A 22,704-nucleotide genomic window follows, 5' to 3' on the forward strand; every position below is an offset into this window, starting at 1 on the left:
GCCAAAATCTAAAATAAATAAAACCCCCTCTTAGTTCTGAAAAGCAGAGGCGTAAGTTAGAGAATAAGACACATTTTAAAAAATTCAACTTTACCTGGCTTCTATATTCAAGCAGTGAAGAGTGGTTCATTAGGCAACCTGAGCACAGTGCAAACAACCGACCGACCCTATGAGAGTGATGTTGATTCCTCCCAACCTTGTATCAGAAATGAGTCCCACAGCTCCTTGCAAAGCAATTGGTCTAATTAGGTGGTAGGAAGGAGCTTCTTTAAATTCCTCAGAAATTAAGACGTGTCATCCGCTTAACATCTTAACATCTGTTACTGTCTCTTGCACATTTCACCACCGCACAGGTCTGAAGGAGACTTTGCCTGTCCCTTTAGACGAAAAGAAACAAACCAAAACACCTTTGAAACAGAGAAAAAATTAGCCTTTCCTTCAGTGGGATGAAGCATGTCAGGCATTTCGCCCCATCTTTATTTCTCAATTTGGTGCATGTTTGCCTGGGTGAGTACGGCTTTCTCTTTGTTAATAAACAACTAGGAGGACATGGCATATCCTGCAGTAATCCTTACTGATGGGATAATGTGGTCCTGAAATTGTTTCCTGAGAGACTGGTCACTGTGCAGGTTACCCCCTCCTCCTGTTTCCATATTTGCAATTTCGTTTCAAATGGGCTATTTTGATTTTTAACTATGAGTGATTAGAATGACAACTAATTTGCTTTCTTTTTTTTTCTTTAACTTTGTTGTCTGGCAGCAAGTAAGTAACTATTTAATTATGGCTTATTGCTCATTCAGTAGGTGTAATTTGAAAATATGTTTAGAATATTGATTAGGTTATTACTTAGCCATTGGCCAGTTGTCAGGCATACACACACAGAGTATATGAGAGCTGTATACATAAATGGTGAAGGGTTGTGAAGGTTACTTTGCAAGACGCAGTTGCTGAATGTTTGAGGCTCTTTAAACATATCCTGTTTAGTTTTTTCCCCCTTACTCATATTCTTTAAATGCTGCTGTGCAGTATTTATATGAACTGTTGGTACACCACCACAGAGGAGCAATTTAACATATATACACCTCTACCCCGATATACCGCTGTCCTCGGAAGCCAAAAAATCTTACCGCGTTATAGGTGAAACCGCATTATATTGAACTTGCTTTGATCCACTGGAGCACGCAGCCCCGCACCCCCGGAGCGCTGCTTTACCGCGATATATCCGAATTCATGTTATATCGGGTAGCGTTATATCGGGGTGGGGGGGGGTGTGTGTGTGTGTGTGTGGGTGTTTGTATGTATATATATATATAAATTTAAAAGGTAAAAAGTTCATGAATGTAATTGGATATGTTACATGCAAACTCACATTATTTCCCAAAGGGCTCATCGTTCTTTGTACAGAGAGAGGGGCAGGATAGGAAATCTAATTTACTGCAGTTTATGAAACGCTTTTCTTTGGGTTCTGCTTTGTTTTAATTGCAGCTCAGGCAAATTATGCCCCCTACTTCTTTGATAATGGAGCCAGCAGCACTAATGGGAACATGGCACTTCTCAGCCTTTCAGAAGACATACCTGTTGGTCAGTATCACTGTGCATGTGTTCAAATAAATTCTAAAATTGTTGTCCTTTTTTGCCTGGATCATTACAAAGGAATGGGAAAACATACCATGTATTTTGTTATGGTGTCCATTACATATGCCCAAAATGTTCTAGTAGCTTTGCCTTTGGTGCACTTAAATGTTATTCTTTCTCTCCATATGGACCTCGCTTCATTTAAAATGACTTGTTTGAATGCAAACTGCATTTTGAAATCATTATTCTTCTCTCCCACACGATTGGTCACCTGATTCACCCAGAGCATCCGAGCACAAGTGTTGTGAGGCCATAAATGATTTGTGATATTAAGAGACATTCTTGTCTGGCCAGGCAGATCTTTATGGGAAGAGAACAGAGTTGCTGATCATTATTAATGACCACTTATATTCCTCATAGGAAAGCCGACAGCGCAAACTGTACACTGAAATGAAAGTAAGAGAGAACACACACCAGGTTTTTCTTCAAATAATGGTTATCCTTTTTATGTTTAAAGTAGAAATAGCTGAATATTTACTGTCACAATATTTTTGTGATTTTTTTTTTTTTTTTACTAACTGGGGGGGAAAAAGTCCTTTTTGTATTGAAAATTTTGGAGGTTTTATTTCCCAACCAGCTCTACTTTAAAAATGTTATGGTTTAAAAAAAAAAATAACACAGCAATGCATCCATATGCAGCACTGGGACTCTGTTTTGTGTTTACTCTTGTCTGGCTGTAGTTACTAACTTTTGAATGAGCCCCATAAAAGATAGGCCCTATCTGTTCTGGTTGGAATTAAAGTGAGTGAGATTTTTAAAAGTGCTCAGCATTGGCCTGATTCTGCTCCCATTGTCATCAGTGGGGCAACACCATGCTTTGGAAAATCTCACCCTAAAGTTTCTTTGGCATGTTTTGTAACAGGAGGTGTTTGTCATGGTGTAGGTGGGAAAAGTATCCCCATCCCACTCTTGTTTGGGGTACTATGTACTGGTTGCTTCTACTCCAGACACACTTGCATTTCAGTGGTGGTGAAGATATAGCCAGTGGAATTTCACGCTAACAGGAAAGGACCTATGCAGCAAAAATGATCCTTCTCTTCCTTTTGGGAATGATGGCGTAGGTTCTCTTCAGTTCCCGCAGCTACAGGACAAAGGGCCACTCCCAGTGGGGGAAGACTACGGCAACAGCAGCCTGGTCTACACTTAAATTTTAGGTTGACATAGTTACATTGCTCAGGTGTGTGACAAATCCACACCCCTGAGCGATGTAGCCATGCCAACTTAACCCCCAGGGTAGATGCAGGTAGGTCAACGGAAGAATGCTTCCATTGACCTAGCTACCACCGTTTGGGGAGGTGATGATCCTACAGTGATGGAAAAACCCTTTCCATCGCTGTAGGCCATGTCTACACTAAGAGGTTATGGCTGCATAGCTATGGTGCCATCGCTGTGCTGCTACAGTCCCCATACTGTAGATCTGGTCTGAGTCTTCTTTACTCTTTGATGGGTTCTGTGACATGGGGGATCAGAGTTTCTTCTTCAGCTCTTCCCACCAATGGGAGAATGGCAACATCAACCAGAGAAGAGGGGAAGGAATGATAACCCCTTGGAATGCACCATTTAGCACATAGTTTATAGCAGGGGTGGCCAACCTGTGGCTCCGGAGCCACATGCGGCTCTTCAGAAGTTAATATGTGGCTCCTTGTATAGGCACCGACTCCGGGGTTGGAGCTTCAGGTGCCAACTTTCCAACGTGCCGGGGGGTGCTCACTGCTCAACCCCTGGCTCTGCCACAGGCCCTGCCCCCACTCCACCCCTTTCTACTCCCTCCCCTGAGCCTGCTGTGCCCTCACTCTTCCCCCACCCCCAGAGTTTCCTGCACGCTATGAAACAGCTGATCGGGAGGTGCGGGGAAGGAGGGAGAGGCGCTGATCGGTGGAGCTGCCAGTGGGTGGGAGGCTCTGGAGGCTGGGGAGAGGTGCTGCTGATGTATTACTGTGGCTCTTTGGAAATGTACCTTGGTAAATTCTGGCTCCTCTTCAGGCTCAGGTTGGCTACTCCTGGCTTATAGTGTTAAGTGATGCATTTTCCAATGGAATTAGCTCAGCTGGAGCCTGCCCATGGTGAACCTGAGTTTCACTATAAGCAGACTGAAGCTGCCGTGCCAGTGGGAATTTGCTCTGACTCCAGCAATCGAAGGCCAGCACCAGTGTACCCACACCAAGCAAACCCCCAGTGCAGTCAGGAAAGTTGTGATTTGCACCAGTGGATACTACCCCTGACACTCAGGTAGATCCCAGCTTTTCTTGTCTACACTTGGGGTTTGTTCTGGGGAAGCTACATCAGTGGCTGACCAGTGACTACTGGAATCAAGGCAAGATCCCAACAGAGACCAAGCCTATAAGAGGACTGAAAATCCATTAGTATACAATGAAGCAAAATGGGACTCTCGTGCCATTTCAGACTGGGTGAAATTCACCCAGATGCTAAGGGCTCCCTCAAAAATAATCAAATCATTTAAACCCCAGGCAGAAGCTGCAAGTTGGGAGGAGGTTAGGGGAAAGAGAGAGGGAGCTGTTTTTTTGGCTTAGATCTCAGGTGGTCTCAAAGTCCCAGGTAGAAGTGCCTCTCTGATAGGCAACTAGCTAGGCTCAGAAACTTAAGAAGATGCGGGCAGGTCTCATAAGAGGAGACATGGGATTGCTGTCCAGAAGCCAGGAGATGGTGGCCCTGCCATTTAGGTGCTTCTCCGAGCCTCTTTGGTCTGAGATTTCCTTGTCTGAGTGGGCTAGAAGTAGTGTGAAAACACCTTTTCTGGCAGTACTTTGGTATGTTCCTTTCCAGTCTTGCTTAGAACTTGGATGTGCCATGAAGAAAAATGAGAAAATAAATTAGTAACAGAGGCATGCATTGAATTGGCCTGCAGGTAAATTTGTTTTACTTTGATTTTAACAGACAGTCTAGATGTGTAATGGGTTGAAAAAACTCAGAGTAATTTCAATGGTTCACTGTCAAACAGGAAGGAAATATCTAGTGGGGTCCCACAGGGGACTATCCTAGGTCCAGAGCTATTCAATATTTCCATCAACTTAAATGTTGGAGTTGAGAGTATGATTAAATATTTTATGGATGACACCAAGCTGGAAGGAGTTGCAAGCACTTTGGAGGACAGGATTAGAATTCAAATGACCTTGAAAAATTGGAGAATTGGGCTGAAATCAATTAGATGAAATTCAGTAAAGACACGGTCAAAGTACTTCACTTAGGAAGGAAACATCAAATGCGCAATGACAAAATGGGGGATAATTGGCAATGTGGTAGTACTGCAGACAAGCATCTGGGGTGATAGTGGATCTCAGACTGAACGTGAGTCAACAGTGTGATGCAGTTGTGAAAAAGGCAAACATCATTCTGGGGTGCATTAAGAGTCAGACACGGGAGGTAATTGCTCCCATCTCTTGGCACTGGTAAGACCTCAGCTGAGTACTGTGTCCAGTTTGGGGTACCACACCTTAAGAAAGATGTAAACTAATTGGCGAGACCAGAGGAAAACTACAAAAAAGGTAGAAGGTTTAGAAAACCTGACCTATGGTGAAAGGTTGAAAGAAGTGGGCATGTGAAGTTTAGAGAAGATAAGGCTGAGGGGGGACCTGATAACAATCTTCAAATATGTAAAAGATTGTTATGAAGAGGACGGTGATCAATTGTTCTCCGTGTCCACTGAGGCTAGGACAAGAAGTAATTGGCTTAGTTTGCAGGAAGGCAGATTTAGGTTGGATATTAGGAAAAACCTTCTAACTGTACCGATACTATAAGCACCTGAACAAGTTACCAAAGGAGGCTGCGGAATCCCCATCACTGGAGGTTTTTAAGAATAGGTTGGACACCTGTTGGGGATGGTCTAGGTATACTTGGTCCTGCCTCAGCACACGGGGGCTGCACTAGAAGAACTCTTGATGTCCCTTTCAGCCCTACATTTCTATGATTTTATTATTCTAAGGCTCCCCCAAATGAAGGATCCATGTGGGGCAGCTGCTTCAGTGCTAATGTGCCGTTTGAGCGCTGCCTATGTGCTGAGTGCTACACTAAGCAAAGATTTCTGCCCTCACCGAGGTTGCAGCTAAAGGGCCAGATTGTGGCTTTATCAGTTACTCTTGTATTTTCCCCTGTCCCTGTATGAATAATACTCTATTTGCTTCTGTTTATGACAGGAGGGGGCTGTTTGCTTGAACCCACAGATAGGATTATGGTTGGATTTTTAATGTATTTCTTTTTCAGCAAGTGGAGTCAGCGTGTCTAGGATAGATTTTTAATTGGCATTAACAGTGTGCTGGGAAGTGTTCCCAGGGTGTTAATGATATGGAGAGCTTGTGCATTCATATGTAACTCATCCAATATAAGGAGCTGAGACTGAACTGGAAGAGAAATTGCAATCAAACAATTCAATTTCAGTGGCACATTAACTACCCAGTAGTCACATAAACAAGTGTATCAGTTATACCCAAAAAACCAGCTCAGGAAACAGTAGGGCATAAAGATCAATCAACCCCATTGTTTCCTATTGGGAGACCTCAGCAATCGCAAACTTGACATGAATGTCAATGTTTCGTATTACCTTCAGCAGTAGAAATTTCCTGCTGCCCTTACAAGAAAGTCCCTAAAAACTGCAGCAGGTAAAATTCTTCAATTACCATAAGAGATTTTGATATGATTAGTGCATAGGTTTGCAAAGATGCCAGACTGTATGGCTAATATTTGATTTACAGTGGTGTTCCCTCCATGCGGATCCTCTTCCCTCTGCCCCCCCCCACTCCCCGTCCACAAAGGATGAAAACTGTGCAAAGGATGAAAACCTTACTGGGTTTTTGTTCACTCAGTTTCCATCCTGCAGATACTTCGGTGGGAAGGGATGGATTTGCACAAGTTCAGGTTGAAATACATTCTCACACACTTGCATAAAAGTCTTCTTTTGTAGCCCTTATGCTGCATTGTCTACTGGATGGTCATGTGTTTCTTGGGAGTGATATTATTATTGTTATTTATTTGTATTGGGGCAGTTCCTAGGAGTCCCGATAATGGAACAGGGCCCCATTGTGTTAGGTGCTATACAAACACAATAAAAAGGAGATCCCTGCCTGAAAGAGTAGTTTGTGTATGAGACTGGAAGCCAGGATTTCTAGGTTGCCAGTGGGTTGCTGTGAGATCTTGGGCCTCTTTAACTCAGTTTCCCCATCTGTACAATGGGTATATTATTTGCTGCACAGTGGTATTGTTGGGCTTAATTAAAGTGATTTGATTTCCATAGATGAAAGGTATCCTGTATTGCAAATGTCAAGTGCTATTTTTATCACTAATGTTCATGGCATCCGAAACTCCCAGTATAGCTTTTTAAACAGATAATACAGCTGGAACAGCTGCCACAGACAGACAAATGTGCTAGAAACTCACAGCAGGATGTCTCAGAGAGGCAGAAGAAATCAGCTGGAAGGCAGAAAAACAGTTACGCATTTGGAGAGGAAATAGACAGCACAGGGATATATCAGGTTGAAGAGACCGAGAGAGTGAGAAATATAACAGTGAGGCAATTAAAAAGTGGAAAGTTATGAATACATGAAAAAAGAGTGAGAAAAAGACTGCATTGACACTGAAGTCAATGGAGTTAATCCAGATATATGCCTGTAGAAATGAGAGCAGAATCTGTCTGAAACGTGTTTAACATCAAGACAAAGATTTTCAAAAACCGGAACATTTGAAATCAATGGGAGCTGCTGGATGTTCATCTCTTTTGCAAATCAGCTCCCTTATACAGTCAGGATGTAGACACCTCACTGTAACACCCCATTTTTTGAGAAAAATCTCAGACCAAGGTTTTTCTTTTTCCCCCTTTATTTTATTTTGCAGTAAAGCAAAAATAACTCCTTGACTCCTCTGTGCCTTTTCCTAGTTACTTGGTGAATCACAAAGTTATATTTATAATTTTCCTGGGAATTTTTAAATGGAAAAGCCCCAGGAAAACATTTGGTTTGCAATTTTGTGCGCCTGTTTTCCAAACTCTACATACTCCCTGGGGATGAGTTAAGCTGAATCTTGGCAGTGTGTATTACCAGCATTCCTCTGGTCCCTCTGTTACTCTTTGCAAAATTTAAACTTTTACTTTAAGAAAACACCACTTTTTTAGCACTTCCAATAGCAGAGATTGCCGTACAAATGAGACCTGATGCAATGCAGTCTGACTGAATCTTCCACTAGCCTCTCAAAATAATCCCTCTATCCTTGCGGCTAACCAAATGTGCTGAGTGTCAGCATCAGATGCCATGTTGCCTGATGTTCCACCGCCCTTTAGCCTTTTGCTCCATTGTGTTGTGCCTGTGATAGGTTTAATTTCTGTATCTGAAGAGTGAGCAAGTGATCTTTGAAAAGCTTTTATTACAAAACCCGAGAAAATACAACAAAACATTTATGGTGCATAGTTGCTACTGACAGCATCACAATCCACAGCACATCAACTGTAGTTAAGGAGCTAGTAACCTGCAGCAGCATTGTCTGTCTCTGCTGCTAAAATAACCACGTGTGCTCGAGTGCAGATATCAAAAAGATATTGAACCTCTGCGTGATCTTAAGCTGCTTTATAACTTAGGGTGAAAATCTTGCAAAACTCAGTGTTTCTGAATGGTTTTAACCAGGAACCAGGCAAAACTTGGTGGTTTCATCTGACAATACACACTAACCTTGTGCGAATCCTTAAATCTGGAGCCCACCTCTGCCACGTTTATTTTTAGGAGAGTACAGTTCACCTCTTGGGCTGTGCTTGGATCATTCATGCTGCCACTGACAGAGCCAGGAAAAAAAATCTTCCTTCTAATCACCTTGCCAAAGAACTTCCTCAGCCACGATCCTTCCTTTAGGAGAAGGAGCTATGACTTTTTGTGGGCTGTCTGTTGTATAAGCAAATTTCACTGTTCACCCAGCCGGTAGAGTTACTCAGCTACAATACTTCTGCCACAATATAAAACATAAGTTTCCATAAGCATGGTTTTGTGTACAGAAGCCTCAGAATTTCAAGGGAGAAAAGTTCTGAGCATAATTTTCAGAGTTGTTTGCCGGGTTTTTTTATGTGGTTCTTACTTGAAAGAATGATCTTCCCAGTGCATTGGACTGGACCACAGGACTCCTGAGTTTTACTTCTGTCTCTGGCACTATCTTGTCGTATGATCTTGGGCAACTCACATAACTTGTTTGTGCCTCGGTTTACCCACCTGTAAAATGGGGATAACACCACCTGCCAGGCCCAGTTAATTGGCATTTGAAAAGTATTTTAAGATCCTTGCATGAAAGGGGTGCTATATAAATTCAAAGTAGGATAATGGACTTTCAAGGATGTTGCCCAGTAAATGCCCCACAATGTTTTGAAAATGCAGCCCCTCAGGAAATGTCACTATTGATAAAAGGAGTCACTTCACCACACAAGTTGGCACCGTCTTCTCAAGTATTTAAAAATAGAAATAATATCTCTTTTGACCATCTTGTAGGCGAATTAGACTGATTAGTTTATAGGATTTATTCGTTTGTGTGCGAGTAAGTGGGTGGGTGGGTGCGTTGTGTGAAGAATTTAAATGAAGGGAAAGCTAAGTGGAAGAGAGGACGCTGACGTTTATTTAGTTCTGAGACTGGGTAAGACTGTGGTCATTCTGATATCTCTGTCAGGGGAGAGTTCCATAGTCCAGGTCCAGCTCTTGTGGAAGTTGTCTTCAGCATTCACAGAGCTCCCCATACTGACTGACAGTTCCATTGTTCCAATGAGGTATAGCTGTCCTGTGAGGATGGGCAGCAGTCTTCCTGTCAGCTGCAGATGGAAGTGGGCATTTTAATGCTCCCATGGCTGGCTGGGCATCGAATAGCATTGAGGACCCCAATGGTATGGACCAGCTTAACAATCTGAGGACAGTTACCCTCAATAGTGGGGAATATTACAGAGGATACAAATTATTCAGAGCTCTTACTTCTTCCTACCAGCATCACCTCAGCCTTGCTTGGGTTCAGGGTTAGTCAGCTACTCTTCATCCAAATGAACAATATGAGGGGAGAGGATTGAACTTTGTGGTATTCTGCAGCTGAGGGGTCAGGAAGGGGAGGACCAGTTGCCCGCATTGATTATCTGGGTTTAACCAATAGGCAGAAAATTATGAATTATAACTATTGAACTGTTACGTATGATGTGGGGTTTGCTTCTGACCTTAAACTCTGAGACTCTAGGAATACATTCCTAGAAATCGGAGCTGGTTCACAAAACTTCACTAACCATAAAAAGGAGCTAAATGCATAAGAAATAGTTCATTGAAAACATACCCTGGTTGAAGTTACCATTGGGAAGTCTTGTGGAATGACTAAATCTATTTTTTCAGGTACACATGTGTACACTCTAAATGGAACCGACCCAGAAGGAGATCCTGTGACCTACGGAATGACTTATGAAGCTGGGTCAAGAAGTTACTTTGCCATTGACACACACTTTGGAAATGTCACTTTGATTGAGGCGCTTGATAGAGAGGTAAAGCATAATGAAATGGTACCCATCTGCATGTTTCTATAATGGATTCAAGTTCTTAATTTGATTAATAGTTTTAAGGGAGAGTGTCAGTTCATACCCTAGCGTAAATGGTAACTTGAAATCTTTCAGTCATGATTTGAGGACTTGAGTTACTCAGTCAGAGGTTATGGGTCTGTTACAGGCAAGGGTGGGTGAGGTTCTGTGGCTTGCAATGTGTGGAAGGTCAGACTGGATGATCACGATGGTCCCTTCTGGCCATAAAGTCTGAGTCTGTTTGGCTTCCAAATCATGTGAACTTATTCTGCAGTCTAATTCTATCCATATTAACATAATACAGTATATTATTGCACTTGTCACCTCCTTTTCCACTGCTTCTACTACAGAATCTTGGAATACCCAACTGTTAAACTCTTGCCAAATAGAAAATTCAGTATTTATTACTGCTCTGTTTTCTGTCTAGTTCCTGATGCAGCTAAGGTTCTCTAATCCTTGGAGATGGAGTCTCAATTTCTTTAGGATTCTCCCAGATGTAGGATGAGTCAGGTTCTCTGTAATTACTTTTCAAGGACAGATTGATTATGTACCAAAGATGAATATTGCTCTGCATATATGCTCTTTCCCACATACACACAAGCATGTTTTCTTAGGTGTCGGACCCCCAATTAAGTGCTAGACTGCTGCTGTTGAATTTCCTTAAATGCTTCATTTGGGACTGATTACAAATAATAGAAATAAAAGTCACTAAAATGGGTTAAGAAACATGTATCCAGTTAAATGAAAGCCCTTCCTGTCAGCTCAGATAGTCCCACCAAACACGGCATATTAGGCAACCTTGTTTCAAGATCAGATGCTCTAAACTCCTGATTTGACCTGTTTTGGGGGGAAATCCTTTTCAGGTGAGACTGCCCAATATTTATGAAATCCCTTAAACTACTGTACATCAGGTGAGCAGAAGTTTCACACAATACCTTTTTAGTTAGCATTTTCTTGAAAAATGCAAAGGTTGGCTTCCAGCAGCTCACACATAGGAATTGCTGGATCAAATTGCATGGTCCATAGAGTCCAGCATCCTGTCTTCAACAATGACCAACATTGGATGCCTTAGAGGGAAATGCAAGAAATCCCACAAAATGCCAATGTGGGCTAATTTCCTCCACCTCCCACCCCACACTCATGGAAGACTCATCCTAATCCCAAATAGTTAGAGATCGGTTTATGCCCCAAAACATGAGGCTTTATTTCCTTTCCAATACTCTTTTTGTTAGTGTTAACTGTTATGATTCTGGGTATTCTTGCAATCCATTTAAATACGCAAACTCTCCTTGAATAATCTTGCTAAATACTGAACCTCTGTTTAAATGAATTGTCTTTGTTTGCAGAAAGAAGATGAGATTGAAGTTATAGTCAGTATTTCAGATGGCCTGAGTACAGTGAGTATTCACATGTGCCAAAGCTTGTCAAACTCAACTTTTCTGCATTAGCCACCTTTCAGACAGTATCTTGTTATATAAGAAAACATGGTCCAATGAGGGTCTTATGCTACTTATGCTCTTTGATGAAATCACAGTAACTCAGACCTAAGTCCAACTCCTTGCAGTCATTTCAAACTGATTTTGGATTCTGTGGTCCAAGGCAAAAGTCTGACTCAAAGTAGGCTGTAAAACCATGGTGGCTTTTCATACAAGGTGTCACCTTAGGCTGAGACCACAGTGGGTCTCAAGCCCAAAGAAGAGTAGGGCCTGGTCAATTTTTGGAGACTTATAATGAAAAATTCAGTGTTGCAGGAATTAGTGTTGGAGAGTCCATAGCTGGCATTCCTCCCTCTGAGTCACTACTGAACTTACATGGCATGGCATGCACTAAGAAGCTCCGTGTTGCTTGGGGTGCTGTTTTTGTTTCTTTGTTTTGTTTTCTTTCTTTTTTGTTGAAGCTCTGATCATTTCTGATTATTAAGGCCCTGATGTCATTTTCACAAGAGTAATTGAAGTGACTGCACCAATATCCGGACCTAATTCCACTATGAGACCCATACGTTTCCCTATTGTTTTTATTTGCTTTAAAGATAGGAAGGATGGTTTTATTATTAAGGCACAGGACTGGTGGTCAGAAAACTTGGGTTTTATTTCTGGATGTGCTACAAAACTATCCATAGGAACTTGGACAAGTCACATAGGCCCAGATCTTCAAAGGTATTTCAGCACCTAACTCCCATTGATTTCAATGGAAGTTAGGCACCAACATACCTTTGAGGATCTGGGCCTTAATCTCTGTTTTCATTTTCTCATCTGTAAAACTGGAATAATGATACTCTGCAATGCTTCCCTACTCGGAGGAGTATAGTGAGAATAAATGTTTAGGAGGCTCAGCTATAATGAGCAGTGCCATAGAAATCTCCTTAAATAAAAGTATCTGGATCAAGTATACATCTTCACTTCACAAAAAATGGTGCAGGTTTGCTGGGAATTGATGTTAGCTACTGCATTCCATCCCAGAAGGGGCTCCTTTATGTTGGATGTCAGAGTGATCTCTCTAGGTATAAATGGGGCCAGATTTTCAAAGTTAGCTGCATGCATTTGCACACACCCAATTAATGCACACTAACACCAGTGGCATCAAATGAGGTATCTGTGCACATCATAGCCAGCTAGGCACCTAGGTAGCCTTGCCTATGCACAGATATCTCATTTGTGTGCATGCATCAGGTACGTTTGAAGCTCTTGAAGAGTCTAGTAAGTGTGAAACTAACTTTGAAAATCAGCCCCATAATCTGTTGTTCAGAGAGTGCCCTGAGACTTTTGAAAGTCATTATATACATCAATAAATAATAATCTCAGGGAAAGCTTTACATTGCTTTTCTTTTCTTTTTTTTCTTTTTTGGCGGGGCGGGAGAATTCTTTAAGAAGCCCGTGATGTTCTCCCTTCCCATTTTCCTACTGAATGATGGTAGCTTGAGGACATTCCATAACAAAGCAGTTTTTCACTGCTATTGAACTCCTTAGCCAGTCGGGATCATAGTATGCAAATGAACAAGCCTATGGTGTAATTTAGTTTATTTCAATAAGTGTTCATCATATTCCACTCCAGGTTGCTGAAAAAGTCCGAATCCTTGTTACAGATGCTAATGATGAGAGTCCAGAGTTTATCAACACACCTTACATAGTCCAAGTCCCAGAGGTTGGTTGAGGTTTTTTTTCAATGCTATAAGTACGTTTGAACAGGGAGCAGGGAAAAGGAGCGAATGTGTTTTCTGTAACATACCATCACTAATGTGATTAATTCAGTGTTTAGCTGGTTAGGTTTTGAGTATCACTAAAGTGTACAGTTAATGAGGAAGTCATGCTGTGGGAAACCTGTGATGTTTATTTGCACAATATTTTCCACAGGAAGCCTGCTGCTCCTCCTCCCATTAAAGTCAATGAGGATTTTACCACTGACTTTAATGGGAGGAGGAGCAGCAGCATTTCTCTGTCTCCTTGACCCCTAAACAGACATTTCTCTCTTCCTGTTTCTGCTCCAGACTTTCCCTTATTTTTAATATATTTTCTTCCTCTTTCATCCCATGATTTCCCTCACTTTCATCCCTACTCATACATGTGCCCATTCACTTTCCATCCCATTCTGTGTTTCATTCTCCCCTCCCTTTCAGTTGCTTTTCCTTCTACCTTCTGAATGCCCCATTCCCGCCTGTTTTTCTTTTTTTGGTTTCTCATTCCTTTGCTGCTTTCCAGCTCTCTATCATTCATTCCTCATTTCTTGCCTCTCTCATCTTTTACCTCCCATTACTCTGCCAGTCCCCCTGATTCTAGTAACTGTTTTGATTCACAGAACACTCCCTCAGGGAGCAGTATCTTTAAGATCGAGGCAGCGGACAAAGACACGGGTTCTGGGGGAAGTATCACCTACTTCTTGCAGGTATGGGCATCACATGTATGTTTAAAAATAGTCTCATTTACTGAGGTGTTCAGGCCCCAGGAGGATAAAAACAAGGCCATGTTGCTTGTTAGAAGTGTCACCATAGCAGTAGGAGTGATCCCAGACAATGCATTAGATAAATAGATTCTAAATTAATATGCACCTCCTAGGAAAAGGCTGGAGCTGGTTGACTGTGGACTGGGAACTGTTAGCATTCAGCTTCAGTTCAGGATTCAGTCATCTTCAGCCCTCCTCCTGCCTTCTCTGATCCCTCCTCAGCCTTTCTCAGCAGCTCCTAGCCACACGTGGTTCTCCGCAGTGCTTCAGCTACAACATTCCTTCTGCTTCTCAGTGAAGTCAGTGTTGTCTCTCCTGGCTACCTGTTAGGCCTGGTCTACACACATGTTGTATAGCAGTATAGTTAGTTGGTTTTAGGGGAGTGTGTTTTTGTTTGTTTGTTTTGTATTTATTGTAGTAGTTCTACTGGTACAACCTCTAGTGTAGATGCAGTTAGATCAGAAAGAGGTGCCTTAGACCAGTATAGATTATTTCCCTTCCTGTATGGGAATAAGTTATACCAGTGTAAGTACATGTACACCAATATAACTGCATACACAGTAGGGGGGATGTACTGCTTTAACTATGCCAGGATAACTAATGCAGTGCAACTTTTATACTAAGTAAGTCCTTTGTGTGGGAGGAGGAAACAACACTGCTGAATTGTCAGGTGAGTCAGAAAACCTCTCTTGCACTCCTGTTAACTCTGGATAAGAGTCAGACAGCTGAGAAGGTCAGCAGAGAAAGAGCTCTCATGTGACTGGGTCTGCATTGTGATCTGATGGTGCAGTAGGGTTCATCTGCCAAAAAACTAATACATACAGCTAAATATTTTTCTATTACCTCCATCATATATATTCACACGTCCTTTCACTTTTGCTGCTCTCCTCCTGCTCATACGTACAACACTGATTAACTTATGCAGTGTTTTAAGGGTCTAACAGAACATCTGTCTCCTGCCACATCATTGGCATTCCCATGTTTCCTGTGTCCTTTTCTCTTCCCCACTTATTCTCTTTCTTGTTTATAGGGAGCCTAGGCAAGTAGCTACTATCACTTTTGCACTATCTCAGTGAAGAGAAGTACAAACAAGGGCACTGCCTTGGGTGAACTAATAACAGATATGTAATAGGCATGTTTGAAAGAGTTGACCACATTCCCTCATCAAGACAATCCTGTAAAGAAAGTAGCTACAACCTGAGCTACTGTTGCTAAAAGCTTAAGCCTGCAGCTGAATAATTTTGATTCTCCCCAGTAAGAGGAAGTGGTACACATAGACTAACTCATTCATTACACTATTTACTTTGACAAAAGTGAGAGCAGGAATCAGTGTCTACTTGAGAAAATGCAAATATTTATGTAGGAATAAAGCTAATCCTCTTAACATGAGATAACTGAAAGAAAAAACATCCTGAACCAGGTACTGTAGTCAGCCAAAAAAGACACAAAAAACAAACACAATGATCTTACTGCAAAGGAAATCGAACTGTCGTTTTAAATTCAATGCCACTTACAAATCCACTCTGCAATTCTGACAAGTCCCTCAGATCAGGTCACTATGTGAAAACCCATTTCTCTCACAGAAATTGAGTGTCTTACTTTTTTTTCATGACAGGTTTCAGAGTAACAGCCGTGTTAGTCTGTATTCGTAAAAAGAAAAATGAAAAGGAGTACTTGTGGCACCTTAGAGACTAACCAGTTTATTTGAGCATGAGCTTTCGTGAGCTACAGCTCACTTCATCGGATGCATAGCATATCGTGGAAACTGCAGAAGACATTATATACACACAGAGACCATGAAACAAAACTTCCTCCCACCCCACTGTCCTGCTGGTAACAGCTTATCTAAAGTGATCATCAAGGAGGGCCATTTCCAGCACAAATCCAGGTTTTCTCACCCTCCCCCCCCCCCACAGACACACATACAAACTCACTCTCCTGCTGGTAATAGCCCATCCCTCTTTGAAACCTCTCTTTATAATGCGCATGATAATCAAGGTGGGTCATTTCCAGCACTAATCCAGGTTTTCTCACCACCACCACCCCCCCCACACACACACACCCCCCTCCAAAAACCACACACACAAACTCACTCTCCTGCTGGCAATAGCTCATCTTACAATGTGCACAGCAATAATCCAAGTTTAACCAGAACGTCTTGGGGGGGGGGGTTGTAGGAAAAAAACAAGGGGAGATAGGCTACCTTGCATAATGACTTAGCCACTCCCAGTCTCTATTCAAGCCCAAATTAATAGTATCCAATTCTTACAACTACAATACCCACCTGCGGAAGTGAAGAAACAGATTGATAGAGCCAGAAGAGTTCCCAGAAGTCACCTACTACAGGACAGGCCTAACAAAGAAAATAACAGAACGCCACTAGCCGTCACCTTCAGCCCCCAACTAAAACCCCTCCAACGCATTATTAAGGATCTACAACCCATCCTGAAGGATGACCCAACACTCTCACAAATCTTGGGAGAAAGGCCAGTCCTTGCCTACAGACAGCCCCCCAACCTGAAGCGAATACTCACCAATAACCACATACCACACAACAGAACCACTAACCCAGGAACCTATCCTTGCAACAAAGCCCGTTGCCAACTGTGCCCACATATCTATTCAGGGAACGCCATCACAGGGCCTAACAACATCAGCCACACCATCAGAGGCTCGTTCACCTGCACATCCACCAATGTGATATATGCCATCATGTGCCAGCAATGCCCCTCTGCCATGTACATTGGTCAAACTGGACAGTCTCTACGTAAAAGAATAAACGGACACAAATCAGATGTTAAGAATTATAACATTCATAAATCAGTCGGAGAACACTTCAATCTCTCTGGTGACGCAATCACAGACATGAGGGTCGCTATCTTAAAGCAAAAAAACTTCAAATCCAGACTCCAGCGAGAAACTGCTGAATTGGAATTCATTTGCAAATTGGATACTATTAATTTGGGCTTGAATAGAGACTGGGAGTGGCTAAGTCATTATGCAAGGTAGCCTATCTCCCCTTGTTTTTTTCCTACAAACCCCCCCCCCAAGACGTTCTGGTTAAACTTGGATTATTGCTGTGCACATTGTAAGATGAGCTATTGCCAGCAGGAGAGTGAGTTTGTGTGTGTGGTTTTTGGAGGGGGGTGTGGGGGGGGGGGTGAGAAAACCTGGATTAGTGCTGGAAATGACCCACCTTGATTATCATGCGCATTATAAAGAGAGGTTTCAAAGAGGGATGGGCTATTACCAGCAGGAGAGTGAGTTTGTATGTGTGTCTGGGGGGGGGGGGGGAGGGGGAGAAAACCTGGATTTGTGCTGGAAATGGCCCTCCTTGATGATCACTTTAGATAAGCTGTTACCAGCAGGACAGTGGGGTGGGAGGAAGTTTTGTTTCATGGTCTCTGTGTGTATATAATGTCTTCTGCAGTTTCCACGATATGCTATGCATCCGATGAAGTGAGCTGTAGCTCACGAAAGCTCATGCTCAAATAAACTGGTTAGTCTCTAAGGTGCCACAAGTACTCCTTTTCTTTTTTCTTTTTAATTCCATCTAATAAACGATGTTAACAAAATTTTATGGCAAAATAGTTAAATATTAAAGGCCGGGAAATGTCGAAGTTAAGGTTGCTGCATTATTTTGAATAATCAGAAAATTGTGATCTGTTCATAAATTGTTCCTGAACACAAAGAGGTGAAATTAATCACATGAATCATTCATTACAGACTTTTTACCCACCTCTGTTTATTATTCTAGCCTATATCTTTAGCAAGTTAAATGAAAGATAGTCCAAATACCAATCTTGTTTCCATACCAGTAATCTTTCACCACTTCTCCTCTTCTTTTCTTCTAGAACATCCGTACTAATAAGTTTACCATAGACCGACACAGTGGTGTTCTTCGCATCAAAACAGGGATCACTCTAGACTATGAAAAATCAAGAACTCATTTTGTCACCGTGGTAGCAAAGGTATCAAACTCTTTCCTGAAAGAAGAGGCAGGAAGGGGAAGGACTTTAACTGTGGAAAGCCACATCTGAGGATGGCCCAAAGAAGAATGGGGAAGAATTAGACCCAGAGAAGTATGCCTTCAGAGCTACCCTCATTCTGGCTAGTGCAGTAATCAGCAGTGTGTGTGCTGTAGTAGGGAACCTACCATTATGAAGGCATGAAGCAATATCTAGGAGTCAGAGTTATCAACACATAAAGTAGAGTAATTAACTGCAGTACTGTCAGTGTCTGTGTGCATCACTGCTCTTTGTCAGTACAGCAGGTGGAGAATAGTCACGCTGCAGAACAGAGGTGACACATCTCTTCTCTAAAAAGAGTATATTTTCTTCCCTCTCTTATGGGCTGACTAATGGACCATAGTTATTCACATCCTTTAGAGGCAGCTGCTCATTCCACTCCTCTCCCCGCTATTATAAATCCTATGGAATCTGTGCTTGTGGCACTGCTGTAGACTCATAACAGACTGCAAAACTATTGATTCTGAGGCGCAGAGACTTGCAGAAATATATGAGACCTGTAGTTCTGACAGACATGTTTCGGCAGGTGCTATGTGGTGACATGACTTCTGCTAGGCCACAAAGAACATTTTCGAGGACCTACTAAGTGCGCTTGTGTTTTGTAAGAAGAGCTTGGCCTGGGCGTCATTGAATTTTTTGGGGCCAGACTTGAGCCAGGGAGGAGTTTGTCACAAAATGTGGTCCAAATTCACCTGTCTTTGTTATAGTGCAGTCATCTTCACTATATGAAGGGGAGGGGGGGAGTGGACGTATCCCTTCATAAAAATGGGGATGCAAAATTATTCTTGCTACATTCACTGCTTTAATAGCCAGCATAATTATTAAGGGGTTAAAATCTTCTCATATACTGAGGCGTTTCTCTAATTGGCTCTGTCGTGTCATTAGCGCGAACAGAGTTGATTACACCATGGCCACTTAACAATTCCCAGCTTTATGCTGTTCCACACCTTTGACTGTATCACAAGAGTCCCTAGGAGACTTTGATCATATGCAGAATTTAATTTTCCCCAGCAGTGCAGTGTCTTTTGTTATGCCCTACATTTAGCATGAAAAGTTATAGATGTTCCTCCAGATTTGGCCTCTTCTTCTCACTCACCTGTTTCCTGCAAAGACTAATTTTCTTCCTAGGTGGCATTGATAAATAGGAGCTCAAACGCAAAATAACACACATGATTCCATGTACCAGCACAACCACTTTTAATGTTAAAATGACTCCAGGGAGACTCAGGGCTGTCTGCTTAATCAAAGAGGGAACCAAACAAACCGAAAATAGAGGGAATAGGACAGAGCAGAGTTTTCTATAACTCTTGGCATTCATTGATTAGCTCTAAAGCTATCTGTTTAGTTGAGCTGTTTCCACCTGTTATTGACCATTTTCTTGCTAAGATTAGAATAAATAACTCCACACATTCTTGTTATGATGATTCTGGCCCTGTATGTATTGCAGGAGATGCATTAGTCTTGGGAGTGCACTAATCAGGAGTGTGTGGTTCTGTGAGCTGATAAATCTCCAATCAGGAGTTCCAGTGGGTGAATTTCAGCATAATGACTTGATAATGCGTTCTGTTGTAGGACGGTGGTGGGAAGCTCAGGGGAGACAACAAGGTGTTTTCAGCCACAACCACAGTCACTATCAATGTGGAAGATGTTCAGGACACCCCTCCCATGTTCATTGGGACTCCCTACTATGGCTACGTCTATGAGGACACCCTGGCAGTGAGTATCACTTTCACCTACAGGAGACCCAGAAGCAATGGAGAAACTTTCAACATGACAAACCAGTGGGGCCAGCTGCCACAGTGGTTTATGGCACCAGCCTTACAATTCTGGAGACCTACATTCAAACTCTGACTTGAATCTTAAGTGAAATGAGTCAGGTAAATCTCATGCTGGTACTTATTTGTGTCCATCACAAAATTACAGAGAGTCTGCTCCAGCTCTCTTTGAAGTCAAAGGGATTTTTTACTTGTACGAGTAGGATCAGACCATGATTATCAGCCACTCCATGGTAGGGACTTGCAGCACTTCTGAAAGTGGTTGAGAGCTCAAATGAGTGACCCCCATTAACCCAACCAGCCCTGCAGAGGTCCTGCAGAGGCCTCTGACTTTTGCTGCAAGTGGAGATCTTTGACCTAAATGAACCTGTTCTTACCATCTCAGAGGTCTATTTTGGAGCCATCAGCTAGGGTATGGGCCAAAGAAATCTCTGTGACTCTGCTCCCCTACTGCCCTATAAGCTATCAGATCCCAGGCATGGTCTCCCTTGGAGTCACTAGGGAGGAGCTACCCCTGACATGCCAATAATGTGGGATCTTCTCTGCTGAATGACGGCTCTGGAGATGGAATGGGCCAAGCGGCCTTTACAGCCTGCAGAGTCAGCTGACAACTCCGAAACCAAACTGTCAAATAACTCATGTGTGGAGACAGGAGGTCAGTGGCTACACAGCAAGTATGTGGCTGCCGCTGAGGGGATATCTTCATCCGGTGTCATTTCTATTCCATGGCTACAGAGCCCAGGCAGACTGTGGAGCTCCTGAGTGCTCCATGATATGGAAGAATCCTGAGTCACGATTCAGCCACATGTAAACAGAAAGGATTCAGCCACATGTAACCGTAGCATATAATCCAAAGGGTATTAGCCATAGCCTTAGTCCATCAAGCCATAGTCCATCAAGTCCACTATCCTGCTTCCAGCTGTGCCTTATACTGGATGCTTCAAAGGAAAGTGAAACAAAACCATAATATCTCTAGCCAATTGCGCAATGTTATATATGAAGGAGGTGGAAATTCCTCCCTAAGCCCAGTGCAGATCTGCTTTCATTCTTAAGCATGAGATTTTGATTTATCCTCTCTTAGCACATATGACTGCAAATGGTATTATTAGTCATGAAGTTACTGAGTTGTAGACTCTTTGACCTCTAGTGGCAGTGTGGCTACATTCTGTCTACCTAAATTTCCCTTGCAGTTTCAATAGATGCAGTCTTCTTTAATTTCTGTCCTAAATTATAATTTAGCAGTGCTGTATACTGTTAAATAGTTGCTGAAGTTCTTTGCCTAAAGTGCTGCATTTCAGCTAGGTAGTGAGGTGGAAGGGATTACTGTACATATTGTAGGTAGTTTTTAAGGCACTTTACAATCCTTTGGATTGAAAGAGGCTATAAAAATGGGATATATACTCATTTACCCTATGTGGTTACCAAGTGATCTTGAAAGGCCCATATCTATCAAGTGCACACAGTACATGGTATTTACTGTGAAAACCATGAGTTAGTAAGTATTAATTACATCCAGTCTGAGCCCTGCAATTTCCACTATTATGATGATGTAATGATGGAAATACTAGTGTCCTTCCCAGCGTGGCCTCAGCCATGACAGCAAACTTCACACCGAGAAATGCACTTGCTGCTTTCACTCTTCTTTACGCAGTCAGCTTTCGTTCCATGAAGCTGCTCCTTTTTTTTCCCCTGGGTGGTGCTGTTCTTGGATTTAACATTTTTAACCCGTGACAAAGTGCTCTATCTCCATCCAAGGGACTGCACTGGAGTTCTTCCAATAGCCATTCTTTAAATCCATCTTCCAGCATAAAAAGTTAGAAATAGAACACTTACCTTTTCCGTGGCTCTTTGTCCATCTTTTTCTCTGTGAATATCTTGTTCATCAACATGGTAAAGAAGTTAAGTAACTTTGATGAAGGTTTTTGCCAGCACATACGGTAAACTGTGTTATTGCTGTTGCTCTGACAGAACCTTGCCATTGTTTTTGAAGTATACAGTGGTTGTCATGGAAATATTTCCAATCACTATTTGCAACAATTTAACATTATCTCAGGGTTCCCTTGCTCTATGTTGATGTAGACTGAAATTTACAAAGGGGCCTATAATGTGCCAGTCTGGCTCATTGTGTTGAGTATTTTTACTGGGGGAGCAGCCCCGGTTCAGTCAATTGGCCTACCTGTGTGAGGAAATTGTGCAAAACTTATTGATATTGGTGACCATCTAGCCCACAGCAATGTTAATTAGGCAAAATGAAAGACTGTAAAGATTTTAAAGACAGCCACAAATTCCTTGTTGTTTCATACCAACTTACCAATCACATTGCCTTGGGATCCGTTGATTGCTTCTGCTGTCTATCTTGATTTTATTGGAGAGAACAGACATGACTATCTGCTGCTTGGTGAATTACGTGGCAATCAGACGTTGCAATTCCAAGCATTGGAAACCCGTGGAGTAGTTACCAGTACATACATATTTGAGGTCTACAACAGTTGAGTGGCATTTCCAGGATCAAATCAGAGGACTTGAGCCTGCAAGGTGTTGGGCATTTCAACTCCTTTGATATCATTAGGAAGTGAGAGAGGACTTTGCAAGACAAGTCCTAAGTGAGGAGTTTTAGGAAACAAAGGTGCCCTCATTAAATGAATATAGTGTCTGTATGAGGAGAGGACAGAAGAAATAGAGCTGACTTCCTCTGCTTAAAATCAGAGGTGGACATGAACCAAAAATCTTAAAACTGAGTTCTCTCAAACTTTTGGATGGCCAGGGAATTCCAATCCACACCTGAATTTTGTAAGTTGCTCCAGTCTTT

The 22,704-nt window shown here is 42.2% G+C and overlaps 1 protein-coding gene across 2 annotated transcripts in view; it reads left to right on the forward strand.

The window, feature by feature from the left end:
- The first annotated feature begins 292 nt into the window (after positions 1-292).
- Positions 293-22,704, forward strand: part of CDHR1 (cadherin related family member 1) — a 57,996-nt gene continuing 35,584 nt past the window's right edge. The window contains exons 1-8 of one of the 2 annotated variants that reach the window (XM_074958730.1): positions 293-507; positions 1,486-1,581; positions 9,978-10,123; positions 11,503-11,553; positions 13,208-13,297; positions 13,949-14,035; positions 17,947-18,063; positions 19,693-19,836. In XM_074958730.1, the coding sequence (XP_074814831.1) occupies positions 447-507; positions 1,486-1,581; positions 9,978-10,123; positions 11,503-11,553; positions 13,208-13,297; positions 13,949-14,035; positions 17,947-18,063; positions 19,693-19,836 (792 nt within the window). In that variant the 5' untranslated portion in view covers positions 293-446. The remainder of the gene's footprint in view (positions 508-1,485; positions 1,582-9,977; positions 10,124-11,502; positions 11,554-13,207; positions 13,298-13,948; positions 14,036-17,946; positions 18,064-19,692; positions 19,837-22,704) is intronic. The other variant, XM_074958731.1, reaches the window with a different exon arrangement.

Source organism: Natator depressus, chromosome 7, assembly GCF_965152275.1.
Source record: "Natator depressus isolate rNatDep1 chromosome 7, rNatDep2.hap1, whole genome shotgun sequence".
Taxonomy (NCBI): Eukaryota; Metazoa; Chordata; order Testudines; family Cheloniidae; genus Natator; species Natator depressus.